The following is a 17160-nucleotide window of genomic DNA, read 5'->3' as shown; positions in this document are numbered from 1 at the left end:
GTGACTCTGCTAATTTCCAGATTTTTCAAGGTTTTTTCTATAGGCAAGACATCAAATTTATTTGCAAAATTTCTTCAGTATGTTTGCTCTTACTTGCATTATTTTCTGGAGGATGGTGATACCAGGCCCTGCCTCATTAGCATTTGACATCACTTAACCGAAAAAGTGTGAAGATAAAGTGAACAATTATTTACATTTAAAATTTTAAGCTGTAGTGGAAAATACTGACCTATTGAGAAATTGATAGGCCAGCTCACTAATGATTAACAGTGAAAAACATAAACACAACTTGATAGTGTTTTAAATGGAAAAGAGAATCTAATGATCAAAGCACTAACAGAATTTAAGATGTGTAATATTTAGCACAAATGGGAGCAGTAACACTTGGTTACACAGTATCATTAGTATGTTCAGTGTCTACTTATGCAACACACTGCTGTTAGCCAAAATACATTTTCTTCACTTGGAATGTGAATTAATGTTTAGGTGTGCAAGTCTTTGGCTGTTATGCTAAAGACAAATGACCACAGCTTAAGCCTGAGATTAAATTGTAAGGGATGCATGGCAAACTTCTCTTTGCATACAGTAATTGCTACTCAGAGCATATGCTTACTGATCAGAAAATCTGTTCAAAAATCAAACAATCACTTCGATATGATGGGAAAAAATCAGATGTGGCCAACTTCAGCACAGCAACACAATATTAAATTAAGAGACAGATTACACTTCAAATAAGAACTTCAGGTCAGGCCATTATTTCCTTTTCTGACAATTTTTAAGGTGTGTCATAAACCAGTAATCTTAGCCCAATGTGCTCATTTACAGGTTTTTCAACTTTTTCAAACCTAGGTAAAAAAATCTTTGCATAATGCCCATCAAAACTAAACTGAAAGCACTTTTCAGAAAGAACATAATTCTTCATAAATTGACCAAGAGTACTTTAAATACCAACTTTAAATTAAAATCAAGTATTTTAATGATTCATATTATTGTCAAGTTCTGTATGCTTAGATGTGCCATAATGTGCCCTAATAGAGGTGCAAAGGGAAAGAGATTTATCATCAAAACTATAGTGCATCTGCCTGTGATGATCTAAATGTTAGGCCATGTGACTAAAATTGCATATGATTAGAAGAATGCACTGAGCAGTGCTAACAGAGACAGGACAGCCCGTTTCACGGCTCTGATAAATCTGCACTCATTTAAAATAGCTCCTGACAACTCCCTATGTGAGTGTCAGTCCAGCTGCTTTGAAAGGTAGCATCTGTCTTTTAGTTACAGTGAAAATAAACCAATCCTTTGCAAAATTTCATACACCTTATAGGAGGCTCATCTGATGCCCAGTAAGTGTGGTACTGCAATAGCCTCAAATAAAATCTGGTATAGACATTGCTTTCTACAGAGCTGAGAAAGGAAACGCCCAAAGACCAAAAAATAACTGAAGATACTTTTGAGGAATATAAGGAATTGTCATTTTTACCAAAAGGTTCATTTTTCTCAGGAAGATCTCAGCTGTATTCTGGACTTTTCCAAGAATCCCAGATGATTTAACAATGCATGCTGCATGACAGTTCCTGAAACTACTGACAATGCCACGCCATCTCACAAGTCAAGTGAAACTTAGATGTGTACTATGAGCTGATTTTCTGGAATGATTGTTTTTAATTCTTCTTTAGAATTTATTTGGAACTTACCCAGAAATGGTGACATTTTGTGTTATTTAAGAAAGTAGTATTTTCAAAGGAGATTTGGATAATTAGCTACTATGAACTGAAGACAGCCAAAGTAGTATATTTCCAAAGAGGTCTTGACACTGGCTCCATCCTTTAAAGTGTAATCCTGAGGCCTGCTGTCTCATGTAGGGATTGGTGCATGGACAGGAAGTTGCCAGGAGGGACGGGAACCAGCTGACCCTGGGGAGGTGCTTAGGCGGCAGATATAAGGAATTGTAACTGCGCAATAAATCTGTTGTTGACCCGCATTCCGTGAATGCTCTATGTCTCAGCCCTAGTTCGGAGGGAACTAGTGCTTCCGTCCCTCACCACGCGAGTAGCGAGAAACTACAGTCTCATTCTCTCCTGAGGTTTTTTTAACTCAAGAACACATTTAAACAGAAATACCACTAAGAGATTCAGCTTCTTCCTCTGCTTTTTCAGAGCTGGTGGTCCTGGTTTTGGCATTTTCCCAAGCAGCTAGGCAGATTCATTCACACGTGCTACAGCTCTGTTGGACAAAGACCATACAACACCCAACCATGCATGTGTATTTTCTTGTCACCCTCTAAATAAATTTATTTAACACTTCTTAGATTTCATCAGTCTTTGAGAAAGGTTCCGAAAGTGGATCTCTACCTCTTTGTTCAGGCAGTTATCATGCCCAGTTCCCAAATCAATCCTGTATCCCTGATCTTATAACTTTTGCCCAGCCTTGTGTCTGTTCTTTCAAGCTTCCCAATTAATTCTGCCCTCATTATGTTCAGTTTTCCCATGCCATTGTCAAATCTAGTGCGTTTTGCATTCTCCAAAAGCATTAACTTAGATCTTCATATTTTTTTATACTGGAATCCCTGACCTTGGGCTGAGTATCTGCAACAATGTCCTCTTTTTCAAGGTTGGCATAAGGAACTCAGGATTCAGGATTCTTTTTTGCCTGACTTTTCCCCCTTTCCAAGCTGGGTGTCACAGTGAGAAAGGAAGGGGACAAAAACCAGTTATAATGGTAAAAGAAGGTTTGATGAGAAGAAAAAATTCTATGAAAACAATATTGAGTAACTGATGGAAGGGAAAGATAGCTCTGTTTGTCTCTTACCACTATCATAATTAGCTGATTTATTCCCTGGAGGTTTCTGAAGTAGACAGCCTAACGAAGAGGATGTTTCCTGGGCTGTTTAGAAAGCAGGCATCTCTTAGCAACCTTACTTGCTTTTCTCAAAACTTATTTCCTAAGTCTGTGCCCTATTACAACCAGGTGAGCAAGACAGAGAAGCAAGAGTAGAAGCAAATGCTGCAACAGTTCATTTTCAGGCAAAAAACTATGTACGCACTGGAAACACATCACAAAGTTTATACTGCTGTTACTCCTTTTCTGACATTTATACCTATGTAACTTACACCGTTTTGGATGTGGCAATGATTCCTGTGGCAAACTTTGTCATAACTGCTGCTAAGGCTCTAGGTCTCAGATTTCTTGCATACCCTGAAGTTTGGTCAAAAGACTGAAGAGACCATATGAATAAACTCCAAGTATGTGTTGAAACCTGACAACAAAAAGCCCCCTTTTCCATTATCAGAGAATCATTAGGGTTGGAAGGGACCTCTGGAGATCATCTAATCTAACCCCCCTGCCAAGGCAAAGCCACCTAGAGCAGGTTACACAGGAACGCATCCAGGCAGGCTTTGAATGTCTCCAGAGAGGGAGACTCCACAACCTCCCTGGGCAGCCGGTTCCAGTGTCTGCACCCTCAGTGTAAAGAAGTTCTTCCTCATGCTGAGGTGAAACTTCTAGTATCTCAGTTTACGGCCATTGCTCCTTGTCCTGTCGCTGGGCACCACTGAAAAGAGTCCGGCAGCATCCTTCTGGCACCTGCCTTTGAGATATTGATATGCACTAATTAGACCCCCGCTCAGTCTTTTCTTCTGTAGATTGAACAGGCTTCGACAATCTCTCCTAATAGGAGAGATGCTCTAGACCCCTGATCATCCTTGTGGCTACTGGACCCTCTCCAGCAGCACCTTGTCTTTCTTGTACTGAGGAGCCCAGAACTGGACACAATACTCCAGATGTGGCCTCACCAGGGTCAGTAGAGTGGGAAGATCACCTCCCTTGACCTGCTGGCCACACTCCTCCCAGTGCACCCTAGTGCACTGGCACTCCTGGCTGCAAGGGCACACTGCTGGCTCATAGTCAACTTACCATCTACCGAGACTCCCAGATCCTTCTCAGCTGAGCTGCTCTCTAGTAGGTCAGTCCCCAGCCTGTGCTGGTACACGGGGTGCTTCCTCCACAGGTGCAGGACCTTACACTTGCCCTTCTGGAACCTCATTAGGTTTCTCCCCACCCAATTCTCCAGCCTATCAAGGTCCCACTGAATGAGAGCATCCAGATGTATCCGCTACTCTTCCCAGCTCCATATCATCAGCAAATTTGCTGAGGGCACACTCTAGCCCTTCATCCAGGTCATTGATAGACAAGTTGAGTAAGGCTGGAACCAGTACTGAATCCCTGGGGAACATCACTGACTACAGGCCTCCAGCTGGATTCTACTTTGCTGATCACAACCCTCTGAACTCTTCCATTCAGTCAGTTCTTGATCCATTAAAAGAATGTTGAGGTTGCAATGGTAAGGATTAAAGTGCTGGTGTTAAGTCATCCTGCTTACACATATGCATTAGCCTTAATAATTACATGATTCCAATATTATTTTTCCTTGTGCAATGAATAGTGATCCTGGAGCAGCTGAAAGCCTATCCCCTATAATGGGGATGACTGAATAAGAACACTTCTCTTCTTGAAAATTGAAGGTATTAAAAGGTGCATTGGTATTTACTAAATCAATTAAACAAGTTAAGAACAGGAACAGCAGTTTAATCCTGCACCACAGGAATAGATTCTACCCATGTCTGTACTCCAGAAACAAACCTCTGAGCATTTGAGCAGATCTTTATACATTTGAACATATAAAATGCCAATTAATTTATAGAGAATATTCTTCACATAATACTTTATTAAGATGTGAAATTCTTTCTGTGAGATGCTATGAATGCTAAAAATTTGCATTGCTTCAAACACCAAATGAACAAATGAATGGAAGAAAAACCCGCTGGAGCTATTAAATACAAGGACAATACATCTGTCTCACAAAGCTGCTGTAAATTGTTGGAAGCTGTGAGAGTATGCTGGAGAAAGTGTTACTTACTATATGCTTGCTTTGTTGCTATATTCTTTAAAAACCAGCCTCTTATACTGGAGAAGGCTACATGGCTAGATGGACCTTCATCCTGACCAAGAAGAGGCATTCCTACTTTTTATAATAACTATACTAATATTGTGAAAAATAAGCTCTTTGTAGGCACCAGTTAGAAACACTAAGTCAGTGGATACTTCTCATCATAATCTAGCTGTGCTTCAGTTAGCATTTCTGAACTGCAGATATTAACACCCTTACCCAGTCACGGAAGTACTGTGACAGTAAACTTATTAATGTTGTGAAGCAGTCAGATACTATAGTGACAAACACCACTGAAAAGCCCAGGAGAAAAATAAATCATTCTTTTTCTAGAGAAGAGTTTGAATTGTGTGCAGTAAATAAGGCTCGGGGTTAACCATTGAATCCTAAGGATAAAAACTACTGAATAACTGCTTATTCAATGAGCATTGTATCCTGGGCCACAACTGATGTAAGACCTTGTGAAAGAAAACACTACAGGATTGTATAATTAAAAAAAAATAAAAATAAAGCCTACATTCAAGGGGTTAAACAAGCACTGTACCGGCAACTTTATTTTTACCCTTAATTAAAAAAAATCAAACTAAAACTCCTGAAATTTCACCATGTGGTGTCATCTCGGCAAAATTTTACTAGATGATTTAGAATCTCTCTATATCCATCACAACAACCTCTTCCACCTAACCTAATGGAATGACTGATGGCACGTTATTAACTGCTGTCTATTTTTAACATTAAAAGAGAATGAGACAGTTTGCAGGTGCATTTCACAAATATTTGTTATAGCAAGGAAATATGAAAATGTCAAGTTTTGACTGAAAACTATATTTCAGTGAATATATATTTTCTTTTTATTCTGCTAAATGTAACTCCTTTTGCCCTGTTCCTTGTCTCTCGTTTCCTAAACTTGTCTCTTCTGCTCCTCATCAGTGCTAACTTCCATGGTCAATCACTTTCAGTTCTTATTCTCAATCTCAATTCTTATACTCATTTCTCTTACCAAACATTTCTAGCACTCCAGCCTTTTCAGATTTTTATATACAGCCTGCTGGCCAAAACACTCTAAATAACCCTATTCAGTTTTCTCTCCCCACCTGTCTTCGCCACATCTCCTAACCCAGAATACATGTTGATTCCATCCTTTAGAGCCTTCATTTTCTGCTTATGTCATGACTTAGTCAAGATGTACATAGTCTATATCAAAGTAAAAATAGAGGAGATAGATTTAACTATTGTGACAGGCAAACAACAGATTTCTGACATATACATATACTATATACCATATGCTTTTTTTCTCCATTTGGTGTATTTTGTTCTCTGAAATGTTACTTATGCACATTATGTGAGAAGATGCCTGGCAGATCATTACCACTTGGTTATGCAAGATACTGCTCTGCACATAAATGTGCACAAAACAGGAAGCAGAGTGATTGCAAATTACTTATGAGCATAATCTGACAAATTAGCTATACAGATGACAAGGAAGATATGGAAGTGGATAAATAATTACTTGAGAAAATTGAAAACTAAAAATAAGTGTAAATTATATTCTTTTGGAAACCTTACCAATGACTTCATTGAAATTCTAGGGTCAAACTGCCATTATTAATGTGTTGGGGGGCTTAAACTGCAAAAATAACTTATACACATTGTTCCACAAATCGTATCTAGTGGCATCTAAAAATTAAAAACAAGGACCCTTACAAGTCAGCAAGTAAACATGGAAGACATTAAACTCACAGTTAACTCTAAGAACTACCAATAATAAACACACTAGAAAGTTACATCACAAAGGCTTGAAATTCAGACAATATGCTGAAGGAAAATACCTATACCAGAAGAGATTCCCAATTCTAATTTATAAAACTCTACTTTTTTTACTTTCTCTAAAAGACATCTATTTCCTGGACACTTTTCATGCTGTGACATGAATACTTTACAACTTAACTTATTTCAGCACTTGTCTGGGCTATGAAAGGTTAGGAAAAAATCTGCATACCAATCATACCATTCTTACAGGAAAAAGAAGTTACTACTGTGTAAACTCAAAGACCAAATGTGATATTGACATTTTTGTAATCACCAATATGACAGAAAAAGAAGAAAACCACAAAAACTTGTCCAACTCCAGCATAAGAGCCTGTAGTGGAGCAAGAGGTTATTCATTTCCAGCTGAAAGACTTCACTGTGGCTTTGGCTGAATCTCATGATGCTCCAATCAGCCCATTTCTCCAGCCTGTTCAGGTCCCTTACAAACCTGCTATACTTGATACATTGCAATCAACACTGGCTCTTGAATCCCAAGAAACCTTCTAGTGACACCAACAGCTGGATTTTGTACTGTTGATCACAACCCTCACAGCCATGCAGTCCAGCCAAGTTTCCACCCCTCTTACCATCCTCTTATTCAGTCCATCACTCACTGTTTTAACTGAAAAAGACTGCTCTAAAGCAAAGTTAGACAACATTCACAGTTCTCGCCTTGTCCATAGAGGCAGTTTTCTCGTTGGAGATGGCAATTAAGGTCAGTCAGGCATGATTTGAACTTGGTAAATCCATGCTGCCTGTTCCCAATCACGTTCTTGTCTTTCGTGTGCCCAGAAATTACTTCCATGAGGATATGCTCTGTAACAGTCATCAGGACCTAGGTTAGACTAATGAGCCATATGGTTTAGAACTTTCCTCTTGCCTTTCTGAAGATGAGCATGACATTTTCCTTTTCCAGTCATCAGAAACTTACCTTGTTTGACATGATCCTCCAAAGATAACAGTGGCCTCACAGTAACATTGGTCCTAAGTGCTTCCCCTGATCTTCCTCTACTGTGGGTCATGTTTCATTGCCATGCAAATTTTGCTAGTAGGCTCAAGAATCTGGGAAGTCAAACTTTACCACTGAAAAAAACACCCCAAAGCAGAAGAGGCAATGACTGCCTTGCTTTTCTATGTGCTTTGTCTCCTGCCCCACTGAGCAGTGGGTCCATATTTTCTTTTGCTGTCAACATACTTACTTTTGCCCTTCCCATCCCTTACCAGTTTTAACTCCACCTGATATTTTTCTAATTCCATTCTTGCACACTTGGTGCATTTGCAACAAACTTCTGTGATACAGCATCATGCATTTTATGTATTTTTCGTGTATCTCTAATTTCACACATCCATGATTCTGCCTCTTGACCAGATAATCTACTTATTTATCTCGGTCAGTATCTAATGCCTGTTAATTCTGAATTCACCTAGATCAGCTATAAAATCAGGAAGGAAATTCTACCCAAATTTTGTTTTAACCTAGCTATTTAAGTGGTCATTTATACATATTCTACATATACCTTTAATTAGAATTGTTTTCCTGTTCTTCACTGAAATATTTTTACCTACAAAAAATATTTAAATTGGGATGTGGTTCAGTTTGAAATAAAATTATTCACTTTCTACTTTGTGGTGATCTGAATCACTCTGTATGCTCCCTAACTGCACTGACTAGATCTCTATTGGCCGTAATGGAAACTTAGACACCTAGGACAGGTATCAACGCAATCAGAATCGTAGCTACCACTATCGGAAACAAATTGCACTCATTCTGTCATTTTTAGTATTTTTTCTTTCTTCTGAAAACATATGTGCAATAAATAGAAAACAGTGTAAAACTATTTTAATAAAAGCACAATCACATGGAACTAAATCTCACAGAACATTTCTTATATTAGATACATGTACATTTTTAGAAATTAATAAGTTTTAATTAAAGTACAGAAGAGTTGCTGTATCAGTTCTTAAATGTAATGGAAAGATACTGAAAATACTGTCATCAGGAAAAAAAAATTAAAAAGTAATAAAAGTCTTCCCACAAAGGCTACAAAGTTCAAACAAAATATATTCCCTACCTCCTAAAAGGATCCATGCACATGAAAATAACATATCAGTAGGCAGGAATTAACACTGCTCATTGACTTGTATATTTAACATTAAGAGTTGTCAAACTATTTTACCTGAAATAAAAAGGATTAGGATGTGTACACTGATTGGAAGTGGCCAGCAGAAAAATTCCATGGCAAAAGGGAATTCCAGTTGTGGAACTCTTGTATATGTCACCTCCCCAGGTAAGCAAGCTAACCTTGCTGAAGGAAAGGAAGTGTAAATGCACTCCACACTGGTTTGTCTCTTAGGAATTATATACCAGTATCATAAATTAAAGCAGTGCCTGTGTCAGGACAATAAAAAATGATTTAGAACTATAAGTAGTTCCTTAATAGTTCATCCATGAATACTCATACAAACTGAAACTGAGGCAAATAACCTACCCGTAGATTTTTAGAAACATGGTTATGTTCTTCTTGATCACTAGTGCAGTGACTGTGAAAATGCTTGTCTTAAAAGCATCTGTATTTGCTCATCATCATATTTCCAACCTTGACTAGTCACAGGATAGCAGACCTTTCAGATTACATCATTCTTAATTTCATTTCATTTATTTCCCCTCTTAGTTCTGCTACATCACTACCACTTAAAGGCAGCACTGTCACATATCAATTTTTAAAATGTATACAGCAACATGAATTCTACTGAATTACCAAACTACTAAGATCATAACATCAGACCAGAGGGAAAAAAAGATACTGATCACAATGCATTTATATGGTCCTCTGCAGATTTAGACACTAGCCATCTAGTGCCTAAGGATTCTAGAATTCTGAAATAATTATTTTAAGTTATGACACTTCAACTTTCTGATGGGTTTTTTTTTGTTTTGCTTTTTGTTTATCCTCTCTTTAATATGTTTGTAAAATTGCTCTTATCAGTCTTTCTGTCTCCATCATATCCTTCATCAGTCCTCCCAGCACTGCTAGCTACCAGTAGCACTGGTATTGATCCTATCTATGGGCAGATAATATGACCTCAGTAGATTTTACACTAGATCTACAGTTCTTGCTGGTTATTTTTTACATTTGGGCTAACATTTAAAAAACAATAGAACACACAATTCAACAATACTCAGAAGACAAGATCTGAAATAAGGAGAAGTGAGAAGTTTATCTATAGAGATTAACTACAGAGCTGTGAATCCAGGATCATTCTGAGCTCCTAGGGAAGATTTATTACACAAACTTTGTGAAATGCCTTGCCCGTAACAATGATATTTCTACCAGATGTCCTTGATACTGCCGACATTGCTACTTTTTCATACTGTAAATGTTTCAAATTCGTGAAGGAATCTAAGGAATTCCATAGATAAAATTCTGTCTAAACTTTAATTGAAAGCATTTATCAGAAATAAAAATACGTCTAAGAAAGATAGACAATAACAAAATGAAGGTGAAGTTTTCAGAGAAGCTCATATATTTGACTGGGCAAACATGCAGAATCAAGGCAGCAATTAATTAGCACTAACAGCAAACAGCATAAAGTATTGCTGTGACTTATGTTTCATACTGAAAGACAAAAGGAAGAAAAATTAAGTATGTACCCAAAAGACTTAATATTCCTTCTCTAACAGGACAAAGATGGTAATTGGGTAATCCGGGAATGCTGGTCTTTGCTTGGGACACCAGTACAAAATCCTCCATACATTAATTAGAAGTAGAGTAACTAAAATTAGAAATAAGCATAGACTAATTGGATGCTCCCTTGACCTATATGTAACAAACAGTTGCCATTTTACTATCTGCCCCAGTTGTCTGAAATAAGTACCCTCTAACACAGAAGCGACTTCAGAATTATGCAAGCCCAGAACCCTGCTACTGCAATCCTCATATAAAACAATCTCTAAATCAACTTAAGAAAGTTTCTCTTTAATAAACATTATTTGTAAAGAAATGAAAAACAGAACTCGTGAGTTTATTTTTCTTGATAAGGTGATCCATTTGTTATTTAAATTATAATGTGAAAACAACTTTACAATTTTAACTAAAGCTTCATAAAGTATTTCAGTATTTTAAATACTTTCTGCCCTACAAGCAGAAGTGTGATCTGATTTTGCACAGGAAGATGAATGAATCACAGGGCTCTGCACAAGGATAGAAGTAGATTTGTGTAGTTCTCAGCATGCAATGAGGCCATCAGGCTGAACTGTGGCTTTGCTGCAAGCAAGACACTGCTCTGAGAAACAGATGAGAAAACAGATTGCAACTCGCAGGCTGACAATCTGCTTGCGGGTTTTCTTATACTTTAGAAGAGAAATATCTTGGTCCAGGCCTATACACTGTGTAGCTGCGCTAAGTAAGGATAAGCAAAGAATGGAGCCATTCCCTGCCACAGTCTGCCAAGTGTAGAAGGGGAAAAAACCAGCTCCATGCAGGCTGCTCCGCCCTCCCATGCTGTGTTATGGCAGCAGCCAACAAAGAGCAAGAAGGGGCCAACTCATCCTTCCCTACCACTCTGTGCCAGTTCACATTAATGCATATTCTATCCCATAGTCCTGTTAAAAATCCAAACCTCTTTTAACATGTAAAGTTTAAAAAGGCTAAAAATTAGCATTTAATCAAGAACTATCAATTTTTCTTTGGGTTGTCACATATTAGTAGGACAAAAAGGCATGCACCTGACTACATGTGCCAAAATGATGTAAGGTCTATGAAATATAAACCTCTGAGATGAAAACCTTCAAAGTTATTCTTCCTAAAACAATTTGAAAGAAACAAAGCCTGTCTGTGTCTAGTAATAGAAACCTGGTTAGTCAATGAAAACATGTCACTTATATAATTAAATTAAGTAAATTAAAAATACCAGTTTTATTAGAAATACTTTACTCTTTTAATGTGTTAAATCACTTAATTTACATTGAAAGATTTGGAATACACAAAGAATTGAATGATACATTCTGTTAGAGGGACTGTGGGATTTCACTCTCAAATTTTCATGTTTACACTGGAATAATATAAAAGCCAATGAAAATAATTTTAAAATCTATGAAAATTCTCTTTGCACTCTATTACACACCTAAAAGACATACATTCTTTCAATATGAAATATAGTTGACATACTAACATATTGTCCTGGGTTCAGCAGTAGCAGTCATTTTTTCTCCTTCTTAGTAGCTGGTGCAGCGCTGTGTTTTTGACTTTCGGCTTGGGAACAGAGCTGATAACAGCGATCTTTTTAGTTACTGCTCAAATGTTTAGCCTGACCAAGGACTTTGTGAGTCTCATGCTCTGCCAGGGAGGAGGAGAAGCCGGGAGGAAGCAGAGACAGGACACTTGACCCAAACTAGCCAAAGAGGTATTCCATACCACAGCACGTCATGCCCAGGATGTAGAACTGAGAGTGCCCTGGAAGGGCTGGAACGCTGCGGGATGGGGGCGAGATATCGGTCGGTGAGCAGTTGTATTCTCTTCCCTTGTTATTTCCTTTATCATTATTATTATTGGTGGTAGCAGCAGTGATTTGTGTTATACCTTAGTTATTAAACTGTTCTTATCTCAACCCGTGGGAGTTGCATTCTTTCGATTCTCCTCCCCGTCCCTCCAGGAGTGGGAGGAAGAAAGGTTGGGGGGGGAAGTAGACTGTGTGGTTCTGATTTACGGCCTGGGCTTAAATCACGACACATATGACAATTCTAGGAAGCGGAATCCCAGAAGAAACAGAGAAAAGAATCTTTCCTTACACTTTGGCCTTCTGAACTCTTGACTGTTAGGAGATATCAAAATATCCGTGTTTCATAGTAAAAGAATAGGTCCTAGCGCTGCACTAATGTTTTGGGTTGGAGACTGTAGCCTACACACTCATGTAACACAGCTTTAGATTTCCTAGTGTATCCCCCCTTGAATTCAGATGTTATCTCCTGAGGTCGTGGTTCTTTGTTAAAGTCCCTCAGTCCATGCAGATACCTTGGAAACTCATGGGCATCTGAAATTCCAATACCCAGGTTTGAGCAACTAAATTACTCTATGCCAGGTGTTTACTGACCATTATACTTGCTCTAGTATGTTGCAACACCTTACGCTAACTTTTGCATCTGAGGAATTCACCTCCCATATATTTACCCATAATCTTTATATTTCAGAGCAAAGTATGGAGATTGAGATACAGGGCCACAAACTGACCCACAGACTTTCAATGCTTCTCCTGAACTGAAGCAAGTTATATGGTACACACAGCCAAACATCACTGATTAGTTGTCATTGCTCTAGATAATCTATTTGGGCATGAGGTCTTACATAGTATCTCTTACAGATATCTGGGTGCATATGACCTTTTACTTAAGGATGTATCATATTTATGTGCTTTGACCATACTCTGCTTTAAGCATGTTTTAAATCCTCACAGGAATTCATTCATATATTTACATGTGTGCTTAAATGGAACACATGGAACAATGCTGTTTTCCTTAACTGTAGTCATGATTTAATATAATGACCTATAAATCAGAAGTCAGCCCTTTAAATACTAGGTAATTTAGTCCGCAATTAACATCAATGAATAAGTTCAACCATACAACCATACAAAATCTTGCCATAGTTTTCCCCCAAGTACCATAAAATACAGTGAAAGGCAGAAGAAAAATGACATAAAAATGTAAATAGAAAATCAGAGCTCAGATAGTTTGCTCCTTGTTTCACATAACAATCGATGTGTATTTGTCAATTCATGAATATTATATGTCATTCAAGAGGTGCATAATTACTGTGAAGCAGATTTTCACCAAAACAAAAGCATCAAGCCATAGAGCTCAGCCACATAAACTGAGTTGTCTTCAGCACTTAGAAGAAATCCAAAGGGAATGTGTACTGCTACTCAGTCCAGTGTATCAGGCACAGTATTAGCCCATTTGTATACTGAACGACTTTTCCAGCCTAATGATAGGAACAGCATTGCCAAAAGGAGAAAGAAAAAGTAAAATAGACCTTTCTCACCATAATCGGACAGGTACAGTTCTGGGACACCATTTTAGGAATTGAGCAATAATTATGATCAATGAACACCAGGAGTTACTGTCAAACACAATGTCTTCTAAAGATTTCATAAGAAGAAGAAAAATATGTCCCTGTATTTTTTTCTATGCTTTGCCTTTATTGTAACTTTCAAAAGCAGGTTTTAGTCTAATAAACTGTATGCAAAAAATATTAGTACAGCTCTACTTGTAAGCTACCTCAACTAGTTTTCTATTAAAAAAATCCTTCAGATCCTCCAAATCTCAAATTCGAGCTTTTACACTTTACAATTACGGCTCTTTGCAAGATTGCTGTTTTCAGTGTTGATTTCCTAAATAGGGTCAAGGCACAGCTACAGGCTGGGCAAAGAAGAGATTCAGAGCAGCCCTGCAGAGAAGGACTTGGGGGTGTTGGTCGATGAGAAAATGAACATGAGCCAGCAGTGTGCACTCGCAGCCCAGAAAGCCAACTGTATCCTGGGCTGCATCAAGAGGAGCGTGACCAGCAGGTCAAAGGAGGTGATCCTGCCCCTCTACTCTGCTCTCGTGAGACCTCCCTTGGAGTATTGTGTGCAGTTCTGGTGTCCTCAACATAAAAAGGACATGGAACTGTTGGAACAAGTCCAGAGGAGGGCCACGAGGATGATCAGGGGACTGGAGCACTTCCCGTATGAAGATAGGCTGAGAAAGTTGGGGCTGTTCAGCCTGGAGAAGGCAAGGCTGCATGAAGACCTCATAGCAGCCTTCCAGTACCTATAAGGTACTGTAGTGACAGGACAAAGGGTAACGGGTTAAAGCTTAAACAGGGGAAGTTTAGATTGGATATAAGGAAGAAATTCTTTACTGTGAGGGTGGTGAGGTACTGGAATGGGTTGCCCAAGGAAGCTGTGAATGCTCCATCCCTGGCAGTGTTCAAGGCCAATTTGGACAAAGCCTTGGGTGGCATGGTTTAGTGGGAGGTGTCCCTACCCATGGCAGGGGGGTTGGAACTAGAAGATCTTAAGGTTCTTTCCAACCCTAACTATTCTATGATCCTATGATTCTAAGATGTTAGCATGACTCCCTTTCAAGTACTTTCTTCTTTTCCATGTGCTCTGTACCAAGATAGATCCCACCTTAATCTTGCGTATCATTCTGGGCTTAATCCATAATTACTGGCATCAGTCAGATCATGCAACATCTCCAAAAAAAGGTATGTTAAAATACCTAGCTCACATAATTTTTTTCTTCAAAACACTTTTTATAATGCATAGTAGCTTCTACTCTGAGCTCTTGGTGAAGTCAATGAAATGATTTAGATTCCCTCAGAAACACATTAAGTTCAATAGTGTGTTAGACTGTGAATGGTTATGCATCAATCCATTACTGAATACTTTTTAAATGTATTCAAATAACTTCTTTATAAATAGAAATATCTTAGCAGCGGTATGCTAAATTTTTATTTATAATTTTTGAATTTATATTTACAGAAGCCAGAGACATTCTAGACAACATTAGCAAGAAATATCATAAATAAAACAGTGCATGTTTCACCTTGCCTTACTTCTTTTTAAGCTAAGTGCACTTCCAGAAAAAAATAAAAAAAAAAAAAATAAGACTACAGTCGAGTTTACAACCTAAAATACTTAAAAGTGTGAGTAACAAACAATGACTGTCATGACCCATCTGTAAAAGACACGTGGGTAATGTGTTCCATATACACAAAGTAAAACACTGCTGCTTAATAAAAAACACAAGCAAATACAGTCCCTCTGGATATACGGAACTTACGATATACAACACGAAAATAACAATGCAAGAATATAGCACAGGCACTAGCCCTGAAGAAAGTCACTACACAAATCACGCAGTAGAACTGGATTATAAATGGCTAGTCATTGTACTGAACTTACTTCCGTACTTATGAAAAATAGGTATCACAATTTAAGACAACTCACATCTTAAATTCAACCAATTATTTGGCATACTCCTTGCTAATCAGCCTGTTGAAGTGCAGCACAAAAAAAAAAAAAACCAATTGCATGGTGTGTTTTGATTTTGGTCAATGGACTAGTAATTCAACAATGGTGCAATAACTAATTGAACTGGGGCATCACGGAACTTTGGTAAACCTAAACTGTGGCTGTATACAGCACTAAAACCAGCAAGACTTTATAATAAGAGTTTAGACTGGCATAATTTGGACAGTTGCACTAAATTTCCTCTGATGTGGAACACTGAAACAATGTATTAGTATACCAGACAAGGAGGTACTGGCAGTAGAATCACAAATACATTTTCATTTAAGCAATTTCCATTTCTCTAGGACTTTTCTTTACAGAAAAAAAGAAAAAAAAATAAAGAGAAATAAAACAAAACAAACAAACTAAAATCCCTGTTTATTCAAGTTCTAGGTCGGCAGTGTTACAGTTCATTTTGTCTTCTTTTGCTATGCCTAGTGTAGTACTGAACACTAGCACTGGATTGTGTGCTGCAGACCTCCTCTTGTTTGAATACTGTCAAATGTCATAAAAGCTTGTGCTAATGCTCTTAAATAAGAGCATGATGAAACTTAACATCAAAGCCATGTTGAGAATTGCCTAAGATATGACTAATGACTAAAGTTAAGTCTTCCATCCAACATGGCCAGTAACCCAGTTTCACTCCACCAAATCCAGGTACCTTGAAAGTAATGCTGCTCTTACCTAACCTGCTCCATAAGTTTTACACCTCAATGATCTCTCATTAGGAAAATAAAAATTCCCTTTCTTTGTTGGTAGGCTCATGTCTTCTGCAAGTGAGGGTAGAAACTACCAGTGAGGGTATGGGGTGAAGCTCTGGCTTTTTACACAGAATTCGACAATGCAATTTCTCGTCTGTGATTAACGCTTCCATCTGTGATTACAAGTAGCAATTTGAAGATGAAATATCAAAGGAAGGGTAATTAGCACATTGTGCATATTAACCCGGTAATAAATACAAGTTCTGCACTGCAGCTAGAAACAGAATGAACGAGTACCCTACAGACACATTGAAGGCAAGAAATTCAGTATCACTATATTAATAAAATGACTGCCTGTGACTTTAAACACAGGCACACTTGTACTTGGCGAGACAGTGAACGATTTATTGTTACTATGACGGATGCAGGAATGAAAATGAAGATGAGAGGGGCGATGATGGTGATAGGGAAGAAGAGGTTAATATCCCCAGCATCTGATGAGGAACGATGTCCCTACCTCAGTAAGCTGGATAAGGGAATAGCTCCAGATCCACTGCCCAGGATCCCTCCTTTCCTCCCAGAGAGGAGTTTCTCCACCAGAGCCACATTCCCAGTGCGAGCAGCTTCCAGCAGCTCCTGGTCCTTTCCCAT

At 38.2% G+C, this 17160-nt stretch overlaps 1 protein-coding gene across 5 annotated transcripts in view; it reads right to left on the bottom strand.

The window, feature by feature from the left end:
• The window catches only part of ANKS1B (ankyrin repeat and sterile alpha motif domain containing 1B), a gene marked incomplete at both ends in the record, with an annotated part of 478018 nt that extends 460858 nt beyond the window's left edge, over positions 1-17160 (bottom strand). For all 5 annotated transcript variants that reach the window (XM_080616729.1, XM_080616728.1, XM_080616730.1 and 2 more), the window contains one exon: positions 17027-17160. In XM_080616729.1, coding sequence (XP_080472855.1) covers positions 17027-17160 — 134 coding nt within the window. The remainder of the gene's footprint in view (positions 1-17026) is intronic.

This window comes from Psittacula echo, assembly GCF_963264785.1.
Source record: "Psittacula echo genome assembly, chromosome: 1".
Lineage (NCBI taxonomy): Eukaryota > Metazoa > Chordata > Aves > Psittaciformes > Psittacidae > Psittacula > Psittacula echo.
Note: the sequence above shows the minus strand (reverse complement) of the source record. Positions and strands in the feature narration are given on the sequence as shown.